The 14,087-nt window shown below is 39.5% G+C and overlaps 1 protein-coding gene across 14 annotated transcripts in view; it reads left to right on the top strand.

Moving 5' to 3' along the window:
• PARD3 (par-3 family cell polarity regulator) overlaps positions 1-14,087 on the top strand; it is a 653,831-nt gene that overhangs the window by 414,761 nt on the left and 224,983 nt on the right. For 8 of the 14 annotated variants that reach the window (XM_059404382.1, XM_059404381.1, XM_059404387.1 and 5 more), the window contains 2 exons: positions 6,359-6,518; positions 12,845-13,034. In XM_059404382.1, coding sequence (XP_059260365.1) covers positions 6,359-6,518; positions 12,845-13,034 — 350 coding nt within the window. The remainder of the gene's footprint in view (positions 1-6,358; positions 6,519-12,844; positions 13,035-14,087) is intronic. The other 6 variants (XM_059404392.1, XM_059404389.1, XM_059404386.1 and 3 more) reach the window with 1 other exon arrangement.

The raw sequence follows: 14,087 nt of genomic DNA, 5'->3' as shown, positions 1-14,087 counted from the left end.
AAGCACTGATTTTATTCCCTGTTGTCCTGTAAAACACATGAAATTGGAATCCCACTGAAATATCTCTGTGTCTCATTTACTTCTTCATATGAATTTATGTGAATGAAATGATTTAAGTAAGGGAACAGCTGCAATAGACAGTAATAGACTTTAATATTCAATATTCCTTATGGTATCATTTTCATACATTGCTGGTTATTACTGTTTCTTAGGAGAATATAAGCTTATAAAACAATTATATAAAAAAAAAATCATATCACGAGTGCTGTGCTTTCTTTGTAATACTACCGAGAAGCCTTTTGTACTGACAGGGTTTAACTAAAGAATTATATGAAGACAGAAGAGCTCAGTTCAGCTTCCCATAAGGCGTAAGACATGATTTTGCTGCTGTTGTACTTATATATTACCTTTGGAAAAGCGGCTCCCTGAATTACGAGAGAGTATGTGTAAATTATGTTACAGTAAATATTGATACAAGCATACGGTGTCTTGTCATGAATGAACCTCAAGCCAAAATAATGTGCTTGGGTTCCCTCCTTCTGGGTCTATTAGTCAGCCAGAGTCCGGCCTTTGACAATATCACAAAACTATATTTTACTAACTCATCTTTAAATCAGGGGTTTGCATATGTAATTTCAAACCAGAGGAGATGAGAATTTGCAGAAGGAAAATGGTTTGTACTTTGTCACATCTCTTTGTGCCCTTTTCTTTTATGTAGGAAGTGCTGTATATGATCTTAATTTTTTTTTCCCAAAAATTATTTGTCAACTCTCCACAGTAGGTATCGTCACCTTACCCAGCATTTCACTCTACAGCACATTTGAGACATTCTCTGGAAGATGTTTCTCAGTGTCTTTCGCTTGGCCTTTCAGGAATCTTGGAAGCAGCCATCTTGCAGCTCTTCTTACCTGCTCTCCTCATATTTCTCCTACTTCACTCTGGCTCTTCTCTCTCCTTTGAGGTTCCTTTATTTCTGTCTGCTCTGTTACTGTGAGTGTGCCTCAGAGCTCTCCCTGGACTGGGGCCTGTACCCTGTGCATGCTCCTTGGGAGGTCTTCAGGTACCCCCGATGTTAGGACCAGTCCCACAAACCCGTCTCCAGCCTAGAATTCTGTTCTGGTTCCAGATACTCCCTCGTTTGTCACAAGGTGCCTAAGACTTCGTTTATGCTTTTCCTTCAAAACCAGTTCTCCCTGAGTTCTTCATCCACCCTGGTCTTGCCTCCTCCTCACAAACCTCCACTGCCACTCTGTGGTTTAGAAGCTGGAGATGTGAGTTCACTCTTGACATCTCCAATGCCTTCCCTAGTTTGGTAGCCTCTGCCTCCAGAACCTCTCTCTCCTTGAGCCACTTTACGCCATCCCCTTGCTGTGGCACCACCTTGTCCCACAGGATTGGCTGCTCTAGTCCGTCCTCACCCTGCAGGAAGGCAGGTTTTTGCTCACAACACTTTGTTCATGTCATTCCTGGCTGAAATCCCTTCAGGAGGTTTCCATCCTCTCCGGGATGGGCGTCAGTCTCCATCCCGTGGGCCCCTGGGCCATGCAGAAGCTGGCGTCTGTGCCCCTCCAGCCTGTCCCGTGCGGCCAGCGTGAGCTCCTCTGCACTGCTTGCAATTTCTCTGTCGCCTCTGGATTTGCCCCATGAGCCCATTCTGCTCCTTGCCCTCACAAAGACCGCTTTCAGCTTTTAGTTTGTTTCTCTCACCAGAGTATTCCATAGTCCCACTACTTACCTTCATCTAGCAGCAGTCATCTTGTCCTGGTTTTTCTTTTTAGTTTTCTTTCGTGGGAACTGTGAATTCTGAGATGGCTGGGACCTTGTCCATCTGCTGTGTTCCTACCTCTCCATCACTTGATGTCCAACCCAGAGCTGTCACCTAAACATGAAAGGAATGACTAGGGAAATAATCCTAGGGAGGCTGATGTTTTTAAAAGAAAAGATAACATAGTTATATTAAAGAAACTGAAGTTCTAAAAACAAAACAAAACCATCAGGCATGGTAACCAAACTAATATTTTGGCAGTGATTCTGGATTTCCTTTGCTTTCCTTACCTTTATTGTTAAGTACATTTAAAAACATCTCATTGACAATAATTGTTTCTTTAGGGGGGAAAAAAAGAGAGAGAGAGAAATGGCTTCCCCTTGTTTTGTGCTCCTGACCGATAGATTAACTTTTTTGGAGAAAAACTTCATAAGTCTTTTCCATTGGATATAACACATAAAGCAAGAGGCAGGAATGTTGGTTACCATCACAAAGAAAACTTTTGTTGAGGACTTTGAAGGAGAGTAGAGGGAACGGGAGTAAATACTTGACATTGTTCCTTGAGGATTGAAAATAACCTGTGTATGACAATTATGCTGATTGTAGATGTTCCAAGGAAATTAACGTTTGTAGAAATTACAGCACTTTAACACAGCTGGCAGTTATCTCATTGTATCTGTGTTAGACACGTAAAGCCTCGTCTTAGTACAAGTAGAGAATGTGGCCGGGTGAGCCTTGTCTTAGACCCCATACTGAAGGATTTAGTCATCAGGGACTACTTTAAAATGAGTCTCTGAAGTTTAATCCTCTTAGAATTAGAAAGCTATATGAGAATAGGAAGGGGCCTAAGGTATCATTTATGATTCTCTTCACTTTATGTATTAAGAAATAAATGTGGAGAGGTCGAATGATTTGCTTAATGGCTGCAAGGCCAGGGTAGTGGCAAAGTAATTTAGAAGCAAGGTGCCCATTCCTCTTACACATGCGAGTGCGCCTAATTGGCCGTGATTGTGTTGTTCAGGCAGTTTATATTCTGATTGTGTTAGGAAGTAGCATACAATAAAAGCATGGGTTTTAGCATCAGACAGTCTGTTACATTTTGGGTCTGCCATAGGTAGAGTGACTTGGGGAGGTTCCAGTACCTCTCTGATCCTTGGTGTAGCCCACGGGGGGTGGTGAGGGGGCGGGATCGAAGGAGATGAAGTGTTGTCCTGCCTGACAGCAGAACCTGAAACTGACCCGAACACTAGGACCACTCTTCAAAACTCAAGCCTGTCTTTTTATTCATTGTTTCGTTTCTACCCGTCCTTTGGATGTTAGTGCTTTCCACAAGATATCATTGTAATCTAGGCTATGTACTGTGCTGTGCTCTCAGCTTGAGGCCTGCTTCCAGTGGCCTAGTGTGTATAAGATCTCCAAACCATTTTGAGGAAAATCTGAGTCATTCAGTTGGAAATTAATTTATTCATACCTTTAGTCACCTAGTACCTGCCAGGTATTGGGGATAAAATAGAATAAGCCCATAAATATTGAAATTTCGAATAATTAGATTGTGACAGTTACTAACCAGAAGCCAGTCTGTAATTTGCTGTGGAGATCAGGGCCACATCTGTGCCAGGTTTTTGATGTTAATGTTGAGATGGTGGGATACAATTTCTCTATATTAAAGACATCATTTGACCCACTCATGCTTACTTACAACAACATGAGAATTTGCTAAACGCTGCAGAAAATATATTAGTTTTTTTAAAAGAAGCCAACATTTTAACTCTTCCTAAGAAAAGTAATCAAGTATATAATGGAAAGCATATTGATTGGATGGAATCCAGTTTCTTTGTTATTATATATCATTTGTTACTTTCTGATTATAAAAGCAACATAGGATCGTTTGAATATCTTTTCTAAGTATGAACTACATTTAACATTGTTTTCCAGTATTGGGGTAATTCCCAATTTTATACCTTTGTAGATAATGTTATGATAAAGAACTGATTCACATGAATCTTATTCACATAGCTTATTATTTTGTGAGGGCAGTGACCACTACAAAGTGAAAGACGTGGCCAGGTCAAGGAGTATCAGATGTTTGGGGACCTGTGATATACATTTCTGTATTACTTTAGAAAAGACTGGTACCCAGTACAACTGAGAGCTAATTTTTTTCTAACAGGTGGAAAAGCTTTCCTGTTTTTCCAGAGGTGGAGCTGAGGGGGGCCTGAGCATAATTACTCCTCCCTGGAGGAGGAGTAAATTAACTAACTAGTTAGTAAACTAACTAAATTAAGTTAGACTGAAGAACACTTTTTGCACCTCAGGCAACAAGCCACAAAGTAAAAATTGTGATTCTTTTATTTTAGTATCTTCTTCTAATTAACTTTGACTTGGAGCAGGTTTTTATGTAAGGAGACTTACAGGACCTGGGACGAGCTAGGTTGCAGACTACCCTGGGCCTCTTTCCAGGACCCCCTCATTCTGTCTCTTGCCTGTACCACCATAGTGCCCCGTGGCACGTTTCTTATTCTTAAACTCCTTTTCTTGCAACAACAACAAAAAATCATCAATAGATTTAAAACAAAACTGTGCACCCCAATCAGGTTTGTTTTTTTTTTTAAGAAATTAAAAGGCATTGTATCTTCTGTTAAATATTTATGTAGTAGGCTACTGATGTCTTCATTTAAATCTGTCTTTTGAGATGTAAATTAGACATGGTTAGGGAGGTAAGGGAGGTGTAGACATTCCCATGAAAACGTTCAAGTGTGAGGTTCTTTCTGAATAGGCACCTTACTGTTTTTTTCTCTAGAAAGCCTGCATCTGCTTTTTTTTTTTTTTTTTTTATGGAATTTTTATTCGATTTTCTAAAATTCTAAAATAGCCTTTTAGACTATTTAGGGATTTCTCATGAATAGCTTTATAAGGATTTTATCATCTAGAAAATTGCAGTTCTGCAGTTCAATTAAATGTAATCTGTTAAGCAAATGTGAGGATGCATTGTTTGTCTTATAAAATAAATTGTACAGGAAGTAGGTCTCGTTTAGAGATCTGGATTGCAAGTTTCTTCAGTGTATGTGCTCATTTAAAATTTTTTCAGACATACTTGTTCTTAAAGACATAGGGTATTGCTTTTGTTTGTTTTTGTTTTTACCTCCCCAAAGTACTTAGGAATTGAGGCATAGTATTTTTTCAGAAAATGTCCTTTTATTTTTTACATCAGAGACCTTGAATATTTAATTTACTTTTCTGTGAAGCTGTCAGTTGTAATCAGCAATTAAAAAAAAAACTAATAAAACAAATCCTCATTTCACAATTTAAACCTTATTGAGTCTAATTCACTAGCGCTGTGAGTTTATTATTCTCCTGCAGTTTGACGTGCCTCCAATTGTAATTGTGTTGACCCTTCAATGCATTAAATCTCCCCAGTGCTTATCAAACTGGGAGAGATAAGTCTACAATTCGGAACTTCATTAAATATCTCATTTATATTAAACAGATGATAGCTTCTAACAGAAATAATAATTTGTTCCAATGAAGGAGCCGGAGCCATTGTGGTTTGCTCTGTTTGGGATGTGCGGTCCTCTCTCCCACTTGGCGGTGCTGTGCTGCCTCCCCCCAGAGTCCCCCCACCACCAGCCCAGCCCTCCCTGCCAAGCCCTTTTTGTCTCTGGCTGAGCGTCATAAGATATTAGTCTATGGGGTTAACCTCAGAGCCCACATTTGGAGGATTGCTGTTAAGTGTGCTTTGTTCCTCCTCGAAGCTGATTTGTTTCAAGGCCTTATGAACATTCCTTATTCCTATTATTTTTGTGAAGAATCTGACCTATGAGGCACAGCTGTTTTAAAGAATGCCACATACTGTTTTAATCATGGTGATGGAAATTGACCCATTTTCTTTGCTTATTTTTTTAGATCATATATGTTTGTGACCAACACATATTTGCTTCATTAGAATATTTGGTCTTTACTTCTATATTGTTTGTGTACTATTAAAGTGGTTTTCTCAGGTACTCACTATCTTAAGATTGCAGTAAGAGAATAGGATGGTTTTTTTTCTAATTTCTAGCAGAAGAAATATAGACTCAGTGAATTGTTCAAGACACCTGAGCTTACAAATGGTCTTTAGGTCTTATAGAGTAGGTAGTAATTCTACCAGCGCTTGTGAGGTATATCTGCTTATTATAGATACAAAAAGTATAGCTCAGTTCCGGCTTCCATTCTGATAAAGCACGCTTTATGCAGAGCAACAGCTCATAAAGAATTCCGAATTAAACCATAACTTAAATTGACTTCAGCAGATACTAACAGTCAAATTGAAAAAATAAGCAGCAAAATAAGTTAAAAAAAAAAAAGCTTTTAATATACATATTTTTCCTCCAATGGCTGCAATCTGACAGAACTTCATGGGAGGCCCAGTGTAAAGTGGCAGAGAAAGTTGGTCATTAGGCAGAGCTGTCATCACAAATTATTTTGGTACAGGGTGAAAAGTTCTAGTTCATTTGGTACCCAGTTGGATGCAGGCCTTGGGCAAGTTGTTATAATTCCCCCATGCTGCTCGTGGGCCTCCAGGACTGACTTTCCCTTGCCTCCTTTTCTCCATAGCTGAAGTCACCTGGGAGCCCCTCTGGACCCGAGCTGCCCATTGAAACGGTATTGGATGATCGAGAACGAAGAATTTCCCATTCCCTCTACAGTGGGATCGAGGGGCTTGATGAATCCCCCACGAGAAATGCTGCCCTCAGCAGGATAATGGGTGAGTCAGGTAAAACTCTGTTTATCACATCTTATTTTTCTGCTTTCCTGGTTCACTGGAAGGTTATTAATGTAATCTTAATGTAAGGCAGGTCCGTGTTTTTAAGAGGAGAAAGAGCAGGTTCATTATAATCATCCAGGAAGTGTTAATAGTGGAGAGACTGAATCAATACATTGATCTTGTTAAGTGAATTTTAGATCCTGTAACATGTGGGGGGCTGGGGGGGGAAAGGAAGGGGTCACATGGAAATTCAGTCAGTGATCAAGATGTGTTTAGCTTATTTGAGAGTAGAAGTGAAGCCATGTTTTAGGAAAGTCAAAATTCAGTGGTTTATGACAAGGAGGTTTCAAAGTCACAGCAGCGCTGTGTGTAGGGAGAGGAACGAATGCATCTCCCCACATTTGCAGGTAGGCGAAATATTCACATTGATTTGGCTTGTACTCAGTAAGATGTTACCGTTTTTAAGTTGCATCTCTACTTTTTCAAAACTCTCATTTTAAAATCTGGAAGCTGGTGTTTTGCATCCTTTGTTTGGATTCAGCACCATACTGTCTGCTTGGCCCCCAGTGGGTAATGAGGTTATTAGCACGAGCTCCGTAGCCATGCAGCTCTCTCCTAACAGATCCAGTTAATAAAGACTTGCTTTGCCACAGGAGTGGTTGGATTGACTGAGTTGCTCATCTTGGGATTAACTTGTGAGAGTTTTCAAATTTAAAGCATAAGAAGCTGTTTTGATTAAAACAGCACCTGACATAAAACACTTTTATTGCTGGTGTGTTTCGCAAGGCTCGAAAGTAAAACCCTGAATTTAATGCCATTTTGAAACATTTAATGAAGATTTAATACAATTCAAGTCTCTATTGCGAAGCTTCATTGGGACAGGAATTTATTTCCTTCATCAGTGGACATTTGTGGACAACTTTCTATTGACAGGACGTTTGTGTACAAACTTTGCTGTAGATACAAAAATGAGTGAGACACAATCTTTGCTTAAAAAGAACTCTCTCCTGGGCATGACAGGAAAAACACATAAAAATGACTAGTAGAATTTTCTGGTCTTCCTTTGGTCCTTCTAGCTTTCTAGTTTGGAAAAGTTGCTAAATTCTCAGTTCCTTATTTTGTTGCACATAGGACTTAGACCTGCCAACCCTTGGTTTGATTTTGTCGATAATTTTCTTTTTTTTCTTTTCTTTTTTTTTTTTTTTTTGGCCTGCTTGGCATAAATAGAAGTAGGGGAAGGATGCTGAAACCATTGTGCACCTGTTAGGAGGTACACAGTTCTCAGAGATCAGCACACTAATCTTCACTTCTTAATGATCGTTCTCTTCACTGGCGTTGCATTTCCCATACTTTCTTGGTTTTGGTGTGAAATTTATCTTTGTTAAAGACTTTTTTCATTAATGAAAATTCAGACCCCTTGAGAGAGAGAGTGCATGTGTCCCTGGATCTGTGTGCATACAAAGTGATACGCTGTTCCCCTTTATTATAGGAACGTAGGACTTGCCATACTGAATCAGACCATTGGTCCACCAGTTCCTGTAACCTGCGTCCTGCCTCCAATCCCTGATGCTTCAGAGGAAGGCTGAGAAACTAAAACTAAAAAAACCAAAAACCCCAAAATTCACCTAGTGACCTTTCGAAGTGCTGTCTATAAGGGGTTGAGGATTCCTTCATTTTCTTCATAGTCTGGTGCCCTGATTTTGTTAGCTGTGGCTTCATTAGGCCACTTCTGTTGGTGTTGCTGTTGTTCTTCCTTCCCTCCTGTGGAGATGTAATGGACTTTTAAGGCTCCCGATGCCTTCCTGGGGCAGCAGCTTCCCTCCCAGCTCTGTGCTTTGTGATCTTTGTGATGTATTGTGCCTGCCTTTTGGGTGGGGGGTGAAAAACTCTTTACCCTTTGTTGGTAGGCCAAGTTAATGTTGAACAATTTGGATATTTTCTTTACATCGTTTTTTACATATTCTACTGCCAACTAGGGATCCTCTATAGTTTTGCCCTGAGAAATGTGTATGCTTAACCTGATCTGTCTTGAGTTTTAACAAATTTGAGAACTCAGTCTTCATCAGCATTATCAGTGGCCCTAAGAAACAATTAGTTTGCTAAGTCCGTTTCCAGGTCCTGCAAGGGATGTTAGCTTACAACAAAATACCAGAACAGGTTACCAAATATCAGATAGTAGAGCACTGAATTTCTGTTAACCTAAATCAGTAGCACTAGTATGTATCTGATTTGCACAGAAATCTCTCAGGTAGATCTTGTTTGGTTACGGATTGTCTTCTGCATTTAGAATAGTTCATATGTAGACACTAGTGGAGGTGATGATATTTACTTTATGATCTGCTTTGATTCAGATAGAGCTTTGTATTGAAATTCCAGCTGATTAAGAAATGACTGATTGTATGCAAACAGGGTGAATTTTTACCTAGAAAAATCATCATGTGAGACTCTAGACCAAAAGGAGCTTTGAGGCTCTCTAACTCATTTCTGTGGAAACATATCTCAAGAGAGAAGCTTCTAAAAAATAAATCAAAAAAGGAAGAGATGGAAAACTTGGCAGGGGTCGGGGTCATCCGCTGCATTCTCCCACTTAACAGATAAAGGACCACCGACACAAGATCCCATGGTGATTTTTTTGTTTTATGTTGTTTTTGGTTATTTCCTTTTTCTAAAAGTAGCCCTCTCTAGGGCATAGTTAGACCACACAATGAGGACTAGTGATGACCGTTCTTGATTAATATTAATTTATCCATATCTTTAAGCAAAAAGCATTAGACAGTCTCCAGAAGCTGTTCCATTCTGGCGGCCACTGTGTTCTGAAGATTAGAACAGCTCATCTCAAAACAGCCTTAGAAATCATCTACTCCAGCTGAATTATTTCATGTTCAGAGGAATTAGGGACCAGAGAAATTCAGTGACAAGTCTGAAGTCACAAGGTTTCTGTGTTCGTGAACCAGTGAGGGTGTGTTTTCTCCCGATTCATGAGTCCCACATTACTTCAACCTGGATTGGTCTCCCTAGCTTTTGTTCAGATCAGCCAGAGTTGTGACCAAGGCAAGATTTCTGCTAATGTCTTCTGTGTGGGCTTACCTGCCACTAATCAGGGCTTTTAATCCTGGATATTCATTAAAAAGAAATCTCTAGAGATCCAGCCTAGGATCACTTCATGTTAAAAGACTTAAAAAAAAGTCTCCTAAATTGCTGGACTGCCTTAACTATAATAATCTTTAAATAATAACAGGCATGGTTAATTTAACCAACATGTTCACTAAAATATATCTCAAGTTGACACTTGGAGTCATGGAACCTTAATTTTTTTTTTTTTCCAAATTTTAATCTGAAGAAATTTTCTGTTTAAAGTAAGACCAAAATCTGGTATATTCGTTTTAGAGTTTAACCTCAGTAGTTTTTATAGTCATACATTTGTGGTGAGTTTAATAAATATTTGTGCTCAGCATATTTTTATCTTGTTAGAAATTCAACATTGAGAAATGGAACATTAAGGTTATTTTTATTGTGAGTCAAATCACTGGAAAAGTTTTCATCTGTTTCTAGTGTCATGAATGGTATTGTCTTCTGTGTAAATGTACCAATTAATAAATGTTTAGTAAACAATCATTTTGTATCCATTGTTTCACTCCTCTGTAAGATATTGATTGGTTTAAATTTTAGTTAGAAGGAATATTTATCCATCAAACAACAGATCAAAGGCTTCTCAGATCACCCTTGGAAGGTTTCATGTTTATGATGTACATACATCATTAAGAGGTATTGTCTAGGTGGAGTTGGTAGAACTTGGAGTGAAATAATTTAGTTGTCCATCGTTCCCAATATATTCCTGCATCCAGAATCAAAAACTAACTCTTGGCGAGTATGTTAAGAAGTTGGGAAGCTCATAAAAAATGTGAATTCTCAAATCTTTTGAAATATTAGCCCCTAGAATCATTTGTGAGAGGAAAAAAGCTAAATTGTTTTCTTATTATTAGGAAAATTTCTTACCATTTATGTATAAAATTTTGGATCACTTAAGGTACAATATTTCTACTCAACACAGCATATTATAAAAGGATTGTCATATGAAGAACCATTCAGTGTTCCATATTGCTTATTAGGCTGTCTCCCAGAATATATTGTGTAAACCCAAGAGTTTTAGTTTTTGTGTTTAAAAGGGAGTGCACTATAATTATATTGTAATTTTTCCTTCCAGTAAATTTTGCCTTTGTGAGGACTTGGCATTTAATGCTGTGACACGTGCCTTGTCAGTGGCGAGCTGTCAGGGATAACTCTGGTTTTGTCATTCTATACACTTTTTAGGCAAAAAAGTCTGTCTTGAGAAGGGAATATTTCTTCTGGTGATCGTCCTAGGATGCCCAACTTTATTTATGAATGATAATTTTTTAGACAGATTTTTTTCTTTCTGTGTTGAAGTCCTAAAACTCAAGTAGTAGTAAATGAATAATTTGAATTCAGGAGAAAGAAACGATTATGTTAAATTTGATTTGCTTTATAATCATGAGCATTCATAAAAAGTTGCTAGTTTTCACAGTTTGTCAAAATGAGTGCATTTCAAATCAAAATAGAGTGTTTTTCTTGATAAAATGCTATGTTGCTGTTTCAGTAAACATAGAGTATTTCTATAATAAAGTAGTTGGTGCTAAATAATGAATGCGTTTGAAACGTCTAGCACATCCTCTTCTGTGGGTTGTCCTGAAAAGATACATATCAACTTAATTTTTGTTCCTTTGTTGAACGTCTAGAATAATATGTGTTTTAAAAATCCTTCAAGCCTATATATGCCATCCCATAATTGCCAAAATCGTGTTAAAATAAAAAGTCATCATTTGCACATTCTTATGAATGTTTGTTTTAAAAATTAGATCTTAAGCCTGATGTTAAAATGTTAAAATCTCTCCACATGTTGCTGTGGTGCTATTTTAAAAAGTGGCTCATAATAAAGGGAAAGAGCACCCTGTGTAAAGTGTAAAATGGTGCCAGTGTTGGGAAAGGACAGCAGTCCGTTTCAGTTGGGTAGGAGCCAGTAGAGCTGGCTTACCAGATTGGAATATTGGACTTCAAATGAGACTTGGCCTATCCTGCTGTAAGGTGATGGGGAAATTGTCAATTCTTGTCCTGTTGGGAGAGGCAGTCATCGTACCCTGATGTGTGTTTCTGTGAGTATGAACTCTCTTGATGGGTCCACTTGCGCCAAAGGCTTGTCCAGCGAGGTCTTACCCAGAAGTATGGCATGAGATTTGAGGAGGAAGCCAGAACTGTGGATGTTTTGGGGAGGAAGATGCCTCATCAAAGATAAAGAAGCTTTATCTTTAGTGATTGAGGGCTTGAATCTTCATTTTGTCCCAAAAAATACATCTGTCATGCTGATCCACATGCCTGAGCAGATTTCCCCAAAAAACTCATCAGTAGAGACAGTTTGGAGTCTGTCCTTAGCAAGAACGTTACATCCGAATTGAATAAATAAAAATATACAGACCCCACTATCTTGGCCTGAAATCCTTTGGGCAGTGAGATCCTATCATTTCAGATCACTCCTGCCATCTCCCCGTGAGGCCTCGACTCTGCATGTACTCATCTTTGAAGTGCCCCCTTAGTGTACCGGGAGCCTTTCTCCTTCATGAATTTGATGATGTTGTTGCCAATGCGTTAAGTCAATGTCATCATTTCTCCTAGCAGAAAAGATCACATTCCTCATTCAGAGCCCAACTGTGAGGTTAACTTTTGTGAAGATCCCTGGCGTCCTCTGCCTCCAGCTGCCCAGGCAATTACCAGCCCTAGTGAAGGCCATAGTCCTTTTAGCGCATCCTTCACACCACCATTCCGTTATCCCTGTTTGTATGCCGGGCTCTTTCTCAGGGTGTGGGCTGTTTGGGGGCAGAGGTTTAAGTCTTTCTTCCATCCTTGCTACGTGGTATGTGCCCAGCGAATGAGAACGGGAGTGATTGATGTAAGTCTGCAGGGCTTCCCTATAAATTTCCTGGTAAAATTTTTCAAAGGACTTCCACAACCTAGAATCTGTGTCACATTTTCACATTAGAAGACGTTCTGGAGATCATCTGTGGATTTAGGAAACCTGAATCCAGTGAAATTAAACTCTGTGCCAAGAGCTACAGAGCTGCCGAGTCAGAGAAGGGAGCAGACTCGAGGCCTCCACTGGCCATTTATTTGTGAAAAAATAAATTTCCTTCCTTCTGTTTTGTTCCACCAGGTTGAGCAGACATTTGGAAATTTAGCCTTTTTCTAATATTGTCATTCGTATAGCTATATGCGTAGCCCTTAGATTGAGATCTAGAATTTCTCTTACTTTTCTTTCCACTGGGCAGGTAAATACCAGCTGTCCCCCACGGTGAACATGCCCCAGGATGACACTGTCATTATAGAAGATGACAGGCTGCCAGTGCTTCCCCCACATCTGTCTGACCAGTCATCTTCCAGCTCCCACGATGACGTGGGCTTCATGACAACGGACGCTGGCACGTGGGCGAAGGCTGCAATCAGTGATTCAGCAGACTGGTAAGACTGCACTCCAGGCTTGGAAAACATTACTTAATTGCAATCACCTTCATTTTATGTTTAAATGGTCTATCATTAAGCACAGTTAATCAATTTTGTTTTATGGCCGTGTTCTGTTTCCATGGTCTTAATACTCTTAATTATCACTCTTTTAATAAAAGATTCCCCTCCACCCCATAAACTTGCCCCATTGTTTTAGCGTGTCCAGAGCTGTACTGACTAACTCAGCCAGCTCTGTGACAGAGCTTCCACTCACCAAAAAGACCTGTTCGTTTCTGAAGTTCCGCTGTTGGTTATTTTAGATCTGTTTTAATTTGATGAATTGCTTTTTCATTAAATCAGTTCTAAGCAAAATCTCTGAGGTGGCTGAAAGTTTGTAACCATTAGATGACTTTGGTCAAATTAATAGCTGCTGTGCTGTAGGAGTGGGAGGAGACTTTTTTTTTTTTTAATTTATTTATTTGACAGAGATCACAAGTAGACAGAGAGGCCGGCAGAGAGAGAAGGGGAAGCAGACTCCCTGCTGAGCAGAGAGCCCAATGTGGGGCTCGATCCCAGGACCCTGAGATCATGACCTGAGCCGAAGGCAGAGGCTTTAAACCCACTGAGCCACCCAGCCGCCCCAAGTGAGGAGACTTTTTAAAGGGTTGTTTTTTTAGAGTGCTGTAACCCTTCCCTCTTGCTTCTAACATTGTGACTTTTGGGGCAGTCTAATGCCGTTTCTTTCTCCCGAATCTTCCAAAACAGAAGAAAGCATTTGATATTATTGAGCCGATGCGTGGCCCGTGAGTGTGGATGTGTGCCTTAATTTGCGTGCCTTGTAATTATACACATCCATAACCCGAAAGGCAAATACCTCCCAGGGATGACCTTGTGAGGTTGATGTAAAAATTAGCATAAGCTGCAAGCATTATACCAGAATTTTCTTATTGCCGTTTCTCTGGGGGTGTTCCATGAATACATCAGCAAAATAATACTTAAATGTTACAGCATTGTTCTTCACCACTTACCCATTTCTCTTCTCTACTCTTACCCAGACTTGTGTCAACAGTT

The sequence above is a fragment of the Mustela nigripes genome, chromosome 6 (assembly GCF_022355385.1).
Source record: "Mustela nigripes isolate SB6536 chromosome 6, MUSNIG.SB6536, whole genome shotgun sequence".
Lineage (NCBI taxonomy): Eukaryota > Metazoa > Chordata > Mammalia > Carnivora > Mustelidae > Mustela > Mustela nigripes.
This window is presented reverse-complemented; position numbering and strand designations above follow the sequence as displayed.